This window comes from Peromyscus californicus, unplaced genomic scaffold (genome assembly GCF_007827085.1).
Source record: "Peromyscus californicus insignis strain IS unplaced genomic scaffold, ASM782708v3 Scaffold_23__1_contigs__length_62951481, whole genome shotgun sequence".
Classification (NCBI taxonomy): domain Eukaryota; kingdom Metazoa; phylum Chordata; class Mammalia; order Rodentia; family Cricetidae; genus Peromyscus; species Peromyscus californicus.
The window spans coordinates 17011080-17025675 of NW_026294534.1; the positions used below are offsets into that span (position 1 = coordinate 17011080).

Below are 14596 nucleotides of genomic sequence, written 5' to 3' on the forward strand. Positions count from 1 at the left end.
GACGTACAGATTTTAGTCTTGCCTGGCAAACTAAGTTCCCTGCGCAGCGTGGAGTACAACTAGAAAAAAGGTCCAAGACGTTTAAGTACTGAGAAGGAAAATGATAAGAATTCAACTTATATGGAGCAAAAAATAGTACATATTTAGGAGTAAAATAATAGATGTTAGAGAACATAAACTATTAAAATGCAGTTCCACTTAACCAAATAAGTTAATACCATGGGTTATATTTACCCCTCATATTTGGTGTTATCTCTGAGGCATGATTTTTCTTTCATTTCTCTTCATGATCCCAATGATGAAAGTTATGATAAAAGGCAGAAAAATGAGGAAACTCAGGATCAGCCAGCTGTCCTGATGCTTGCTGAAGTGTTTTGTCCCCAGATATAGGTCTGGAAAAGAAACACCAGAAAGGACAGGTTGATCTGAAACTTAGACAAGCTCCTCCTTTTTTTTACACTTTAATCCCATGCATGCATAATGTGATTAATACTTTGGCAAACCACAAGGAACTAGCCTGGGGAAAATAAGAGAACACTTCCCAACCACACGACATATTTTCCATATGTCTTTTTTGCATATTTATTTAAATGTTCTGGTACTGTCTACTTGCTTGGAGTGATGTTTGTTTCATGTGGTTCATTGGTAACATCAATAACTCAAAAGATGCCATTGACCAACCTCCCTATATCCTGGGGCTTTAAGCTCTTCTAGAATGGAGGACAGGACCCCTGTGCCCACAGCAGAGCATCTGCGGATGACAACACATTGTGTATTTCAAACGTGGCAAGAAAGGACATTGAGGGTTTCCTTCACAGTCACAAATGCTGCAAAAACCAGGTCTGCTCAACCTGACTCAAATTGTTATTTTATATATAACTTAATAGTAATTTTTATTTAAATATGTTAAAAGTCACTATGTTGACAGAGTGAAGTGAAAATTCAAGAGAAAATCTGTTATAAAAACTTTTATCCACTGCCTTGCTAAGTAAGTTTCTCTTCTTAAATGAACATGAGCTGAGGGAGGGTGGTGAACATGGTCGAACACATTGTTCAAAATCTTCGAGGAACTAAACACTGAGAAAATTCTTAAATACTTCTGTTATTTATTAAACATATTTTATTGTTCTGCTACATCTAGATGATATTAAAGTGATTCTTAGCCATCATTCCAATAGATTTGGTATATCCTTCAATCCCCATCAGAGAAGCTCCTTTTTGCAGTAGATGATGGTTAACAGAGACCCATACAAGATGCAAACACAAGAGACGACAGAACGTTCATCCACCAATGAGACCGCCACATCACACCCCTCCCCCACCCAGGCTCAAGGTTCATTGCAGAAGAACGGGTAGAATGATGATGAGACCCAGAGGAGGCGGGTGACTACAGGGAAATGTCCCTTTCCAGACACAATAGGACAAATATGCGCTCAAGAGATTTTGATAGCATGCACAAGACCTGTGCCAACTCAAGCCAAACACTTGGCATGGAGAAAGGAGGGGGCACAAAGTCCCACCCATAATGGAGCAGCAGTTGGCAATTGATGGCTGCTGGGACAGGGAGAGTTGGATTTCTTTCGTTATGTAAGTCCTGGTACATTGACCATGTTCTAGTGGAAGAGCACACATCCAGGAGTATATGGCCAGCAAAAATCATACTTCATGGGTGACAGAAAAGGACCCAAAGTTGGGTAGATTGGGAAGGGAGTGTGGATCTAGAAAGAGCCAAGGGAGGGTGCTAAACATGATCAAAATATAAATTATTCAAAATCTTTGAGGAGCTAATGAAAAATACAAAATAAAAATTCAGTTCTGAGAATTTTCAACACAAACAAAATCCTTTTCATTTCTGTAGTAGAAAGTTTCTTCAGCGTTCTCCTAAGGACATAGTTGCGGTGCCGTGGACAGTATTCCAAACATTTGAGTCATTCTCATTGTCTTCTGGCCCTTCCTTTAGTCTGGAGCCATAAACATACTGTTTTCTGTAGTGTACTTTCCTGATTGGATGGTGGTGTTAACAGAGCTGGTTGAAGGGAGACAGTATCCGTTGAGGACGGGGAATCTGTAGGCTCACACTCTAGTTATTCCAAATATTTCCCATGGCTAAAAGACTGGGTCTCTTTGGTTGATGCATCATTTGAAAATTTAGCCGTTCTCTTCCCTTTACTTCCTTTCATCTGATCTTCCATCACATTTACAAGAATGTTGAAACTGTCTCAACAATTACCCATAGGCCTGTACTCTTCTCCCAATTACCCATAGGCCTGTACTCTTCTCCCAATTACCCATAGGCCTGTACTCTTCTCACCAATTACCCATAGGCCTATACTGTCTATATTCTTCTCCCAAATACTCATAGGCCTATACTATTTTTTGATAAATATTTCATGCAGTTTTCTCGTATTATTCTGCCATGACTAAAAACAAGAATCTAATATTCTGTTTTGTTCTGCCTTTGTTTCCAGACACAATTTCACACTGAAAGCCAGGCCTCACACTTGTAACCATCTTCCTGCTCCAGCCTCTCAAGTGCTGGGTGGGATCTCAGGCAGGAGCCACCATGCCTGGCTTCAACCACTCCTTTGTTTATTGTATGCTTTCAGGACTGGTGCTCATCTCAGACATTATGTCTCTAAAATACCATGGCTTTCTGAAGTTATGCACAGTGTTCTCATCTCACTTTTACCACCCCACTAATTGCTGTGGTCACCTAACCTAAGTATAAAGTATAGATTATGAACCCTTCATGTCCTTAATGAATTACAAACAGCATTGCCAAAAAAAAGAAATGCTTTCGCATGAATTCCACAGATAGCCAAACTGCTTGTTACTCAATTTCGTTTTCTTTGAAATACTGTCTGGCTAGTTTATTCTCAACTTGACACAAGTTAGGGTTATTTTGAAAGGGGAAGTCTCAACTGATAAAAATGCCTCCACAATGAGTCTGTAGGGCATTTTCTTAATTAGTGACTGAGGTGGGAGGACCCAGCCCATCCTGGGTGGTACAACCCCCAGGCAGGTGGTAGTCCTGGGGTTATCAGAAAGGAAGCTGAGCAAGGCAAGGAGAGCAAGCTGGTAAGCAGCACCCCTCCATGGCCCCTGCATCAGTTCCTGCCTCCAGGTTCCTGCCCAGTTGGAGTACCTGCCCTGACCTCCCTCGCAGAAGAGTATGATCTGAGAACTGTAAAGTGAAATACACCTTTCCTCCCAAAGTTGCTTTGGGTCATGGTGTCTTATCACAGCAGTAGAAACCCTAACACAGATAGGGTCTTTCACTTTAGCCCAGGCTAACCTCAAACTTGTAGCACTCCTCCTGCTTCAGATTTCTGTGTTGAGATTACAGTCATGTGCCATCACACCCAGCTCTCACTGTACAAATTAAATAGGTTATATCCATGCTCTTTGACTTTCTTGTAAAAATGTGTACAGAATCCTTAAACCCCTTCTTTCATGTGTTAGGTATTAATTCACAACCATGTTTCAGTCACTGTCATTTTCAAATACTTGATATCTGAAACAATTTATCCATTGTCCATTTATATATCTACTTCAGACCAATAAAGCTAACACCATTGCTTGTTCGGTAATATACTTTCATTACGAAACTTCTATGTTATTGATTATGTAGACTTTCTGAAACATGGATCTCAATGTTATTTCTTCTCCAAATACCTGATGACATGCTCATGGAGGGGAATATATGAAGGGATGAATAACTGAACCAGCGAGTAGCTTATGATATAGCTTTTATTCACTATAGGAACGAGGGAAAATATGAGCATGTATTCAGAATGTGACTTACTATTATTTCCTGGTAGGAACACACATTTTGCTGTATATTTCTCTAAGTTTCACTCAGAATGAACAGTGTATGGCAGAGTTTCTTTTCAATAATTTTCTGTTTTAATAATATGAAATATGAGCCGGGCGGTGGTGGCGCACGCCTTTAATCCCAGCACTCGGGAGGCAGAGCCAGGCGGATCTTTGTGAGTTCGAGGCCAGCCTGGTCTACAGCGCAAGATCCAGGAAAGGCGCAAAGCTACACAGAGAAACCCTGTCTCGAAAAACCAAAAAAAAAAAAAAATAATAATAATAATATGAAATATGAACCATGTATATGCTTTTCATTATTCTATATATGACTTTTAAAAACTTAGTGACATTTATTGAAACTTGAAGAGTACCATTCTATTTTAGTTGACTTTACCAAGTTGGTTGGAGTTGACTCCCTCTGAGAAAACTCATCACAAATAGGGCACCAAATTAACTTATTTGTAACTGGTCTGGGAAAGATTTGACAAAGATGTCTGTCTTCGATTAATAATACAGACAACAACATACTACTCGGCTTTGGGGTTTTTTTTGTACTGACCAGCTCTGATAATGTTTCCATCGTCGATGCTGCCCCCTGGCGATCCAATCTGTAAGTTACAGTCTGGAGGCCTGTAGTCAGGAAAGCATTGGCAATTACCAAAGTTATTACATATCTAAAACAGAAAAACATGCAGTCATTTTGAGATGTAGCCTGGGCTACAGCAAGACACTGTCTCAAAGAAAACAAACAAACACGCTTAGTCTCCAGCCATCAGTATGGACCTATGGGTAATAAAAGGATAATAAATAAAATGTATGAAAAAATAAAAGTTCAAGAATTGATGATCTAGGAGAAATGGCCTAATTCCTTAAAAGAGAAAAAAATCCATGAAAATGCACATGAACAGAAATACATAATATGAATTCTTCTATATCAAGCAACAAAATGACATGAATATTTACTTTCAAAATATGAAGCTCTAAGCCCAGATTTATTCTCTCATAAATTAGACCACATGTCTAAGAGAAAAACTGTATCAATTTGAATAGAAAGGAAAGGAATCCTTCTCAATTCATCGTATCAGGCGAGCATTACCTTAGTTCCCAGGTCATACACCATGTAACAGGAAAGAAAGGCTGTGGGCCCATATTACTCCAAACAAAGTAGAGAAATGCTCAAAAATACTTGTAAAATTAAGTTCAACACTTCACCATCAAATGGCATTTATTGATGGTATTTAGGCAGGTTTTAAATTAAAAACAAATTCATGTAATCCATTATGTTCAAGAACTAAGTAAAAGTCATGTGATTGTATTAATAAAGGAAGACAATTTGATAAATACAGTACCATATATAATAGGCACTCTTAGAAAATCAAGACTAAACAGTAAATTCATCATAATTAAAAAAAATCCACAAAATAAAGCAAACAAAATGTACCCCATTACCGGTGAGAAACCAGCGGGTAAGCATCATAGAGGACACCCCTTCCACTCCTTTACAACATTACACCAAAAATCATAGAAAATGCAGCAAGACAAAAAGAAGAATAAAACACACTTAAATTGAGAAAGATAATACTGTGTTTCAAGGCTGTCGGATGCAAAATTTAGCTATATGTCAATTGCTTCTAGTAATGGGCAATAAGAATTTGGAACTAAAAACATAATGCCATTTACACAGGTTGCTTATAGTAATGGGCAATAAGAATTTGGAACTGAAAATATAATGCCATTTACAGAGGTAAAGCGGCACACTTCCTTATGAATGAAATTATTTATAAACATGATTTATGCTAAGAAAACTGTAAAAAATAAACAAAATTTTTAGCAAGGCGGTGGTGGCTCATGCTTTTAATCCCAGCACTCCAGAGATAGGGGCAGGCAGATCTCTCTGAGTTCAAGGCCAGCCTGATCTACAGAGTGAGTTTCAGAACAATCAGCGCTACACAGAAACCCTGTCTCAAATAAAAATTTTTTAATGTATAGAAATGGAGAGATAGTCCACACACATGGCATGCTATTAGGATGTTGGATCTTACATGATTCAAAGATTCAGCACAACCCTAACCCAAGTCTCAGGCAAGTTGTTTCATGAATCAGATACACAGATCTGACAAGCTAAATTATGTATTTAAAGAAAAAAGGTCTAGAACAAGCAATGCTTTCCATTGTTGACAAAGAGCTAAGATGAATAGGTTTGTTTTATGATAATTTTATGAACCAAAAAGCTACAGAAATCATAAAAATGTGGCATTGATAAAGAAATAGAAAACTAAACCCCAAAACAGGAAAGAAAGTCCAATAGTAGAGTCATATAAATCAGTTTTTCTTTAAAGGTATTTTGTTGGAAGCACAATACATATAGAGAAATACAATAAACATGAATGGAAACGTTTTATTAGATGAAAAATCCAAAATTTCAAGGTAAAATAATTAAATAAACAGCAATTTATTTTTAAAAAGTGTGTCTAATAAAGCAGAAGATCAAAAACTTAACAATATATATCATTATTTTCTGCTTTATTTAAGGTACTAAGAATGAAATATTGAGAGAAAGATCGAAGAGAGGAAAGCCAAAGAACTGGCCAGGAATCACAACTGCAGAGAGCAGATGTGAAGTGAGAGACGACTCCTCCCCGCGAACCCTTCCACACGTTCCAAATCTAATCAGTTCAGAAGTTAAGATTGAATGCAGACGAATTTGGACAAATCCAAGTCCATTCTTTTGATTTGTACTTATTTATTTATTTGTCTGTGTGCTTATTTATTTGTTTGTTTGTTTGTTATCCTACATTCCAGTTTCCTTCTAGGAAAATAACAAAGACCCTTCTCACCCCAAACCTGTAAATGTCAAGAAAATAAAAAGCAGTGGCTAGGCAACAGAAATTCTACATTACTAGATTAAAACAGATAAATGATTGAGAGAAATTAAAAATGTTCCTAAAATCAGTAAAACATACAATTCGCTCAATAGCGTTGAAGTAGCTCATCTGATTTTCTCATTTTCATCTACCGGGCATGGACACATCATTTAAGAGCTTGATAGCCATCCATCAGTTCTCCAAAGCAGGAGACTGGAATTGCCCCACAGTCGCCTGCAGGATGGGACTACTGAAGAGGGGTCACTTACCCCATTCCCTTTGCACTTCTTAGTGGCATTGCAGTCAATTCTTGTTAAAGTAACTTCTTTGCAGGTTCTGTTGACGCAATACTAAAATGAAACATAGGATGTTTCATGGTCACAAATGTCATGTCAGATGAAAAAAAACAATATTTGTTACCTATATTATTATATTATATTATATTATATTATATTATATTATATTATATTATATTATATTATATTATATTATATTATATATAAAAGATGTTCAAGGCCTGCTTACCTGTTTTGCTTTGATTCTAATACAAATATTCTGGCTTTCTAAAATAACCCCCTCAACAGCAATGGTATCGAAGTAGGAAGAGCCTGTCTGCAGATGGGGACTACATGTGGTTTGAATTTTGATCCCTACAGTTGAAACTAACTGGAATCCAACTGCATTTCCTACACTGTTAATATTTGTTATGGATAATTGGATAGAGTCAAAATTGTCCCCTTAAGGCTGAAGAATAATTTTTCTTTTGTCTCAAATACAATTCATATATTGCTTTGAATCTTTGTGGTGGCATATATCAGAATTATAGGGTGAGAGAAATCGTTTAAACTTTGTTTTCTTGGCCAGTGTCAAAACTTGTCATTCAAAGTAGCAATCAAATGGTAATTGGTAATCTGGGTATGTAATTATTTTGGTCTCATTTACATTTTTCTATTTTATTTGGCTTTGTAGTTTATTTTTCAATTGTTGACACAAGGTGTAATTAAGTAATTCACCATATGAATATGTCAAATGTGGATGAAAATGAGCTCTTTGTAATTATTTATCCAAAATTAACATGCAATCAATAAACAAATCATAAATTGTATATACTAGCCTTCCTTTGAGCCTTACATTCAATATTCAATGTAATATTAAGTATTCTGGCTGGAGCAACATAGATATTAAAAAGGAATAAAAGATATCCAAATCATAAAGGAAGTAGCAAAATTATTTGTTTGTAGATGACATGCTTAGATATGTAGGTGATCTCCAATGTACATAGATAGACTCCACAGAGATGCCCATGCCAACACACACAGACTGACAGACTGCAGACAGATGGCTGTGTAATCACACACAGACTTGTAGACTGCTCACAGATATATATTCAAATACACACAGGCTGACAGATGACACACAGATGGCTATGCAAACACTCCCAGGCTGACACACTACACATACGTGCCTCAAAACATACACATAGATAGACTGACAGACTGTAGACTAAATGGCCAGACAAACACACACAGGCTGATGACAGACTGCCCACAGCTTCATCAACGAGAACACAGAGTTCTCACATGCTGCCTTTGCAAACACACACCAGCTTGCAGACTGCACATGGATGCCGTCCAAGCACACACAGATTGATAGACTATTCACAGACACCCATGAAAACACACACTGACCAACGACATGCAGATGAATGTGCAAACACACACAGACTGATGAACGACATACAGATACTTGTGTAAACACTCAGACTATCATACTACACACAGATGAATGTGCAAACACACACAGACTGATGAATGACATACAGATACTTGTGTAAACACTCAGACTATCACACTACCACAGATGAGCATGGGAACACACAGAAAGTGGCAGAATGCACAGATCCATAAGCAAACACACACAGACTGGCAAACTACACAGATGCCTGTGCAAAGACCCACAGACTCACAGATTACATAGAGACTCACAGGCAAACACACACAAACACACACACACACACACACACACACACACACACACAAACTTGATACATCTAATCAGTGAATTCAGCAGAGTTTTAGGATAACATATTAACTTGAAAAAAATCAGCTACATTTCTACCAATTAACAATCCAGTAAAGATATTTAAAGTTTTTGTCTTTATAATAATAATACGATATTTACTTAGAAATAAATTTAGCCAAGAAGGAAGAAAGAGACAGGTTCAGGGCAGAGCTTGGACTTGAAAGACTATCCTCCCTGCCAGGAAGAGCCACCTGTGGCCCTGCCCAGGCGCAAGGCACTACCTTCTACAAACTAACAACCACCACTTCTAGGGACTTTTTTTTTTTTTTTGGTCAGATTGTGTGTTCACAAGGTCATCATGCTTGGCACTTGCGGAAGTTCATCTGTTCCCATTTACATGATGAGAAAATCTGGCATGTTTTCCTGGCAGACATGGAGTCAGGGCACACTGCCTGGGGTGGGTTAGCGTTCAGTTCCTGGAGCTCCTACCTCATAACCTTGTGGGGAACTCTGATCAAGGTATCTGGGGCTACTGTCCTCTCAGAAGGTCTGAGCTAAATGATACACCTTTCTCAATGACTTACTCATCTATTTGGGGGTGGCGATCTGTTCCTCCCCGGTCATCTGAGTAGGGGCTGTGTGCATCTTCATGGGCTCAGAACTGTAGGCTTCTCCATGATTGTAGCTCACAACACCAAAATAATTCTAAGATAAGAGAAACAGACCGGGTCTACCATGCCTCACTCTTCCTAGTTATTCCAAACCTTCTCTTTCTTCGATTTGTGAGAAGCAAGCTCTTAGATGTAGCTCATGAAGAACTTGGCCACACAAGGCAGCCAGCCCCAGGATCTGGGTTCCTCAGTAACGGTAAGCTTCTCCAGGGTTCAGGAACTTCTGATCTTTCAGTGAAGAACTGGCTCTGTAATCTCCAAGTAAATACTGAAGGCCACAGTCCTGTAGCTAAAGGGTTTATGATCGCTACTTTCAACCTCAAAGGGCTATTGGTGTGCTTTCAAAGCTGGGTCCCCTCATCCCCTAGACGGATGAACTCTGAACTTTAGTTCTCTCTCTGAATAATGACTACATGAGTGTGATTTGCGTATCTGTGTACACTTGCACGTACAGATATGCATATACGTGAGCTTGTCTCTGTGCGATAGCCATTAGCCATGCTTCCGTAGTACAGCTTTGGCTCTTCCAAACTATTTACACGCACCCTCTGATCAGATACATAAGCACATGAGTTAATTACTATGAGTATGGCTTTCAGGGAAGCAAGGTAAAATGAAAACGCAGAATGTTACTATTGGAAATTATTAGGTCTGAAAATAATAGCACTTGGTGGTTAATAGACTCATGTTAAAAACACATACTTTTTAGCTGGGCAGTGGTGGCACATGCCTTTAATTCCAGCTCTTGGGAGGCAGAGACAGGTGGATCTCTGAGTTTGAGGTCAGCCTGGTCTACAGAGCGAGTTCCAGGACAGCCAGGGCTACACAGAGAAACTCTGTCTCAAAACAAACAAATAAATAAACCCACATTTTTTCCACATAGGGACTGAGAAGAGGCAATGCAACATGCTAACTGAGGCTTACTTTGATAGTCATTTAATACCATCTATATAGGAAATGAACACAAGCATCAGGTTCAAATCATGATCGCCATCATGGGACATGGCATGTGGCAATTAACGTAAATTAATATAGCTAAATACAATCCGCAGCCTCTTACCATTTGTGGCCCACACACAGTGCCATCAGCCACATACGCATAATCTCTCCCATCTGATCTCATAGATAACCCAGGAGGAATGGACAAACACACACTGTCATGGACGTACGAATATATCACGGATTGGGCTGTGGTTTTGTAATTCTTGTGTGGCCGAAAACAAGTCAGTTTTCCACAGAGAACATCCCTGGACGTGGAAAGGAGAAAATTCTTCATCATTTTACTTCTCAGTGATCCCAGCTTTCCGTTAAGTATTGCGTGGAGAGTGGCATAAATGTTTGGTTAATGGCATAAAACCAGAAAAACGACGCAGTAGCAACATCGTTTTTATGGGGCGATAAGATTTTTAAAAACATAAACAGCTAAACGCAAACAGATAAATTAGCACTGTGGCAGAACTGAAATGTATATACACGTGTATGTACACGTGAACTCACAGCTGTACAGGGGACTTTCTTTCCTATCACAGGCCTCCATGGTCATTTTGGCCAGTCTGCACCTGTCACCTGACGTTTCCCAAGGGTGGCAAACCACTTATTTGGTCAGCATCTCTTGATTATGGGCCGCTATCTTATTAGATACATTTTTCTACCACGCAGAATCTCACCATACATTTGTTACTCAAATCCGTGTGTACCTAGTGCTCACGTGTGCGTGTGTACATGTACATGGAGACCAGGAGACGGCACAGGGTGTCAGTCTTCAAGTGCTAGTCCCCTTTACATTTTGTTTCTCACAGCCTCAGGCTCAGCAGGAAAGCGAGGCTTGGGGGCTAGGGAGTCCTGGGGATCTGCCCTCTTTATCTCCCCGGGACCGAGACTGTCATGTCTACCACTGCATCTCGGCTTCCTTCCCTGCCGTGAGTTCTGTGAATCCAACTCAAGCGAGCACTTTGCTGACTGAGCTGGAGTTTTCCCAGCCCCTTTGTGACTTTTTAAAAAATTCCCAAGTGAAATTCTGGCACCACTTGCTCCAAGGCAATCCCTCCTGTTATTGGACCCAGGAGCCGTTTTATGCTATAATAAAGCATGTTACAGTAGTCCAAGACGAGCCACAGAGACGTGCTCTGTCGTTTTGGAAACAAGAAGCCAGACAAAAATTTCTTTCCTCTCAACAATCTTAAGCTGTATAAAACCAAAATACCTGCTCTAGGAATCCTTCAGTGATAGATAGACTTAAAACACGACCCGATTTCAATTCTTAGTTCGGAACAGAGCACCCTATTTTCTGAATGTTGGGTAGCTCCTCTTAATAAATATCATCTCATTCCTCATTCAGTCCAATTCTTAGGGTGGTGACAGGAAAAAACTCAAGGAAAATGAAAAACCTGAATGGCTACAAGATTATACATGTGTGCACATGCGTGTGCTCATGCACACATGAGAATATTTTCCTATCATACAATTTGATAGTCGTTTTTATTTAGTATATGTCTCTTGACAAGCAACATGCCTCAGAAAAACAATCACGCTCTATATACATACTTTTGTCCACAAGGTAATGGGTATGAATTTTTAAAACCACAGTTTTCCAGTTTTTCACGTGGTGAATTAACTTTTTCAAAACAGGCATAGGAAGCGCCTTGAGACCCTGAAATGGGAAACATGTTCTTTAGGTTATTATCCTTAATCCAAATTACATGTTCTTTAGTAACAGACTAATAAAACTGTCATTTCAAAATAGGCATGCATTTTTCATGCTTTGTTTGATTTTCATGGGCTACCTGCCAATGTCATAAAACAAAACAAAAAGTATTATTATCCATTGCTAGAAGTTACAATGATACATTTACTTATTTCTCTGTTGTTTTGAAAAAGGTGTACGATATATCTTACACTGGTCTTGGCCTTGAAAATCTCCTGCCTCAGCCTCCTGAGGGTTGGAATTATATGTATGTCCATCTTTGCTCACTTAAGGTTTTTTAAAAAATATGTAGTGTTTGTGTGTATATGTGTTTGTGTGTGTGTGCGCGCGCGCGCACGTGTACATGTCTGTATATGTAGAGATCAGAGTGAAAGTTTATTATTATTCCTCAGGCACAACTCACCTTGCTTTTTATTTTTTTGATTATTTTATTTCATGTGTATGCATGCCTATAATATTCAATCTTCTAAATGGGTGATCAGATAAATAACTAATGCTAATAAAGAGTCAGAATTGAACAAAGTGACACCTTAATTTCCTATTATTCACCACATTCATAAGTCAGTATTGAAGCCACTAACCTTACAAAGCTTAGAGCAAATGCCATTCACATGTGACCTCTTTTCTGACTGAGGAACTGGAAGTGTAAGAGCAGCCACGGCTACCTGGCCAGAACTCCTGCTTCTGAGTTTTGACAGGTTTTGTTTGTTTGAGATAGTCTCCTTACATAGTCCAGGCTGACTTTGAACTCAGCATCCTCCTGCCTTGGCCTTGTTCATATTTTTTGTTTCAAATAACATTTTAGAGAAATCCAGATAAGACCCCTGCATGCCTGCTGGTGTTCTTAGTTTGCCCCAATATGATTATCCATATGTTGAGTGATTAAAATAATTTGAATACATAACAAATTAACAGTGCAATGTTAGAAATCAGAGCAATGGGTTTGGGAAAGGGGCTAACAGGAAATACCTTTCAGGATGAGCAAAGAACCTCATGGACATGTGGGCTACGACTGGGCTTTGAGGTGGGAGAACAGTTAGGATGGATAGAGCTTCCTATCTGAGACAACATGGCTGGACTTTAAATATAATTTAGGAGGAATAAGCAACATATTTTCTCAAATCAAACCTACATAGCATTTTTCTTGGAAAATTTCAATCATGACTATAAATTTTTTTTCTTTAATTTAGACCTTCTTAAAATTGTGACCCAAGCTCTTCCTCATCTAGGCTCGATGGACTGTAATATGGACCCTACAGAGCAAGCCAAGTACAGCACAAATGCAAAAGAAAGCAGTACCTTTTCCAAATAAGTTGACACACTGGTCATTAAGGGCTTGGCATCGTCCGTTGTAGCAATAGGCGGATCCCAACCTGCACAAATGGCCATTCAGTGCAAAGGTGTCAGGAACACACTGGTTAGAGGATCCACTGCAATATTCTGTGAAATCACACTCTGGGTCAACAGCCTTCCTACAGGGGGTGCCTGCTGCTGACAGCTGAGGACAGGAAAGAGATCAGGGGCTGTGAATGACTCTAGAGTTATTTGCCAAAGAAATTTCAGCTAAACATGTCTGGGTGCGGCTAACTGAGGGACTGAGACCTCCCAGATTAAGAGTTCTAGAAAGAAAAAAAAACAGGTAAAGTATATACTGGGAAGCCCAGAGAAGGGTAATTGGCTTCAGGATATTCACGGATCCCCACTGACTGCAGGCTGGCAGCCGTCTACAGCCTTGTGGCTCATAGTGTGCGTTCCGACTTGAGCAGCATGTGGGACTGAGCAGCATAGACCAATTGGTTCTACGTCTGATGTTCGCAAGTCCCGGAAGCTGGTTTCGGCTGTGAGTCTTAACCAGCTTCTTTGTTGGAAGATATACAATGAATCTCTCTTGTACTTGGAAATAAGGAAGGAAATCACATTCTCATTTAATGGACATGTGCTTAGAATCACGCGTGATTAACACGTCTCACCACCAATGTTTATTGTTCTGAGAACACAAGGGCCTCTGCATAGTTCAGATACGTTTTTATGGCTGGTTAAAGAAATTGCTCATCTGTTGCCATCCACAGCAAAATTTATAGTGTCCAAATGTTGAGCTGTCATATGTATTGAAAATACAGATACATACACATATACTATAATCATCTGTAATTGAACTAATATTTAACAATGAAAAGATAATAAAGTAGTGTCTTTAAAGAAATTAATGAGAAAAATCTCGTTAGAATTTCCTACCCTGGAAATATATGTCAAAATTGAATGAGAGGGCCAGCAAGATGGTTCTGTGGACAGAAATGTCTGCTGCCCCACATGATGACAGGGGCCATTACCTGGAAACCGCATGGTGGAGGGAGAGAACAGGCTCTTATAATTAGTCATCTCATTTCCCCATGTGCTGTGCATACATGACAATTCATACACACAAAATGATAAAAAAAAAACTAATGAGAAATAAAGCCTTTCCTAGGCAAACAGCAACTAAAAGAATCCATTCTTAGTAGATCCAGATTGTAAGAAAT

The 14596-nt window shown here is 39.0% G+C and overlaps 1 protein-coding gene across 1 annotated transcript in view; it reads right to left on the bottom strand.

Moving 5' to 3' along the window:
* Positions 1–249: 249 nt before the first annotated feature.
* The window catches only part of Adam18 (ADAM metallopeptidase domain 18), a 68353-nt gene continuing 54006 nt past the window's right edge, over positions 250–14596 (bottom strand). The window contains exons 14-19 of the mRNA XM_052751850.1: positions 13377–13575; positions 11918–12023; positions 10434–10620; positions 6950–7030; positions 4376–4490; positions 250–392 (exon numbers count right to left, since the gene is read on the bottom strand). Coding sequence (XP_052607810.1) covers positions 250–392; positions 4376–4490; positions 6950–7030; positions 10434–10620; positions 11918–12023; positions 13377–13575 — 831 coding nt within the window. The remainder of the gene's footprint in view (positions 393–4375; positions 4491–6949; positions 7031–10433; positions 10621–11917; positions 12024–13376; positions 13576–14596) is intronic.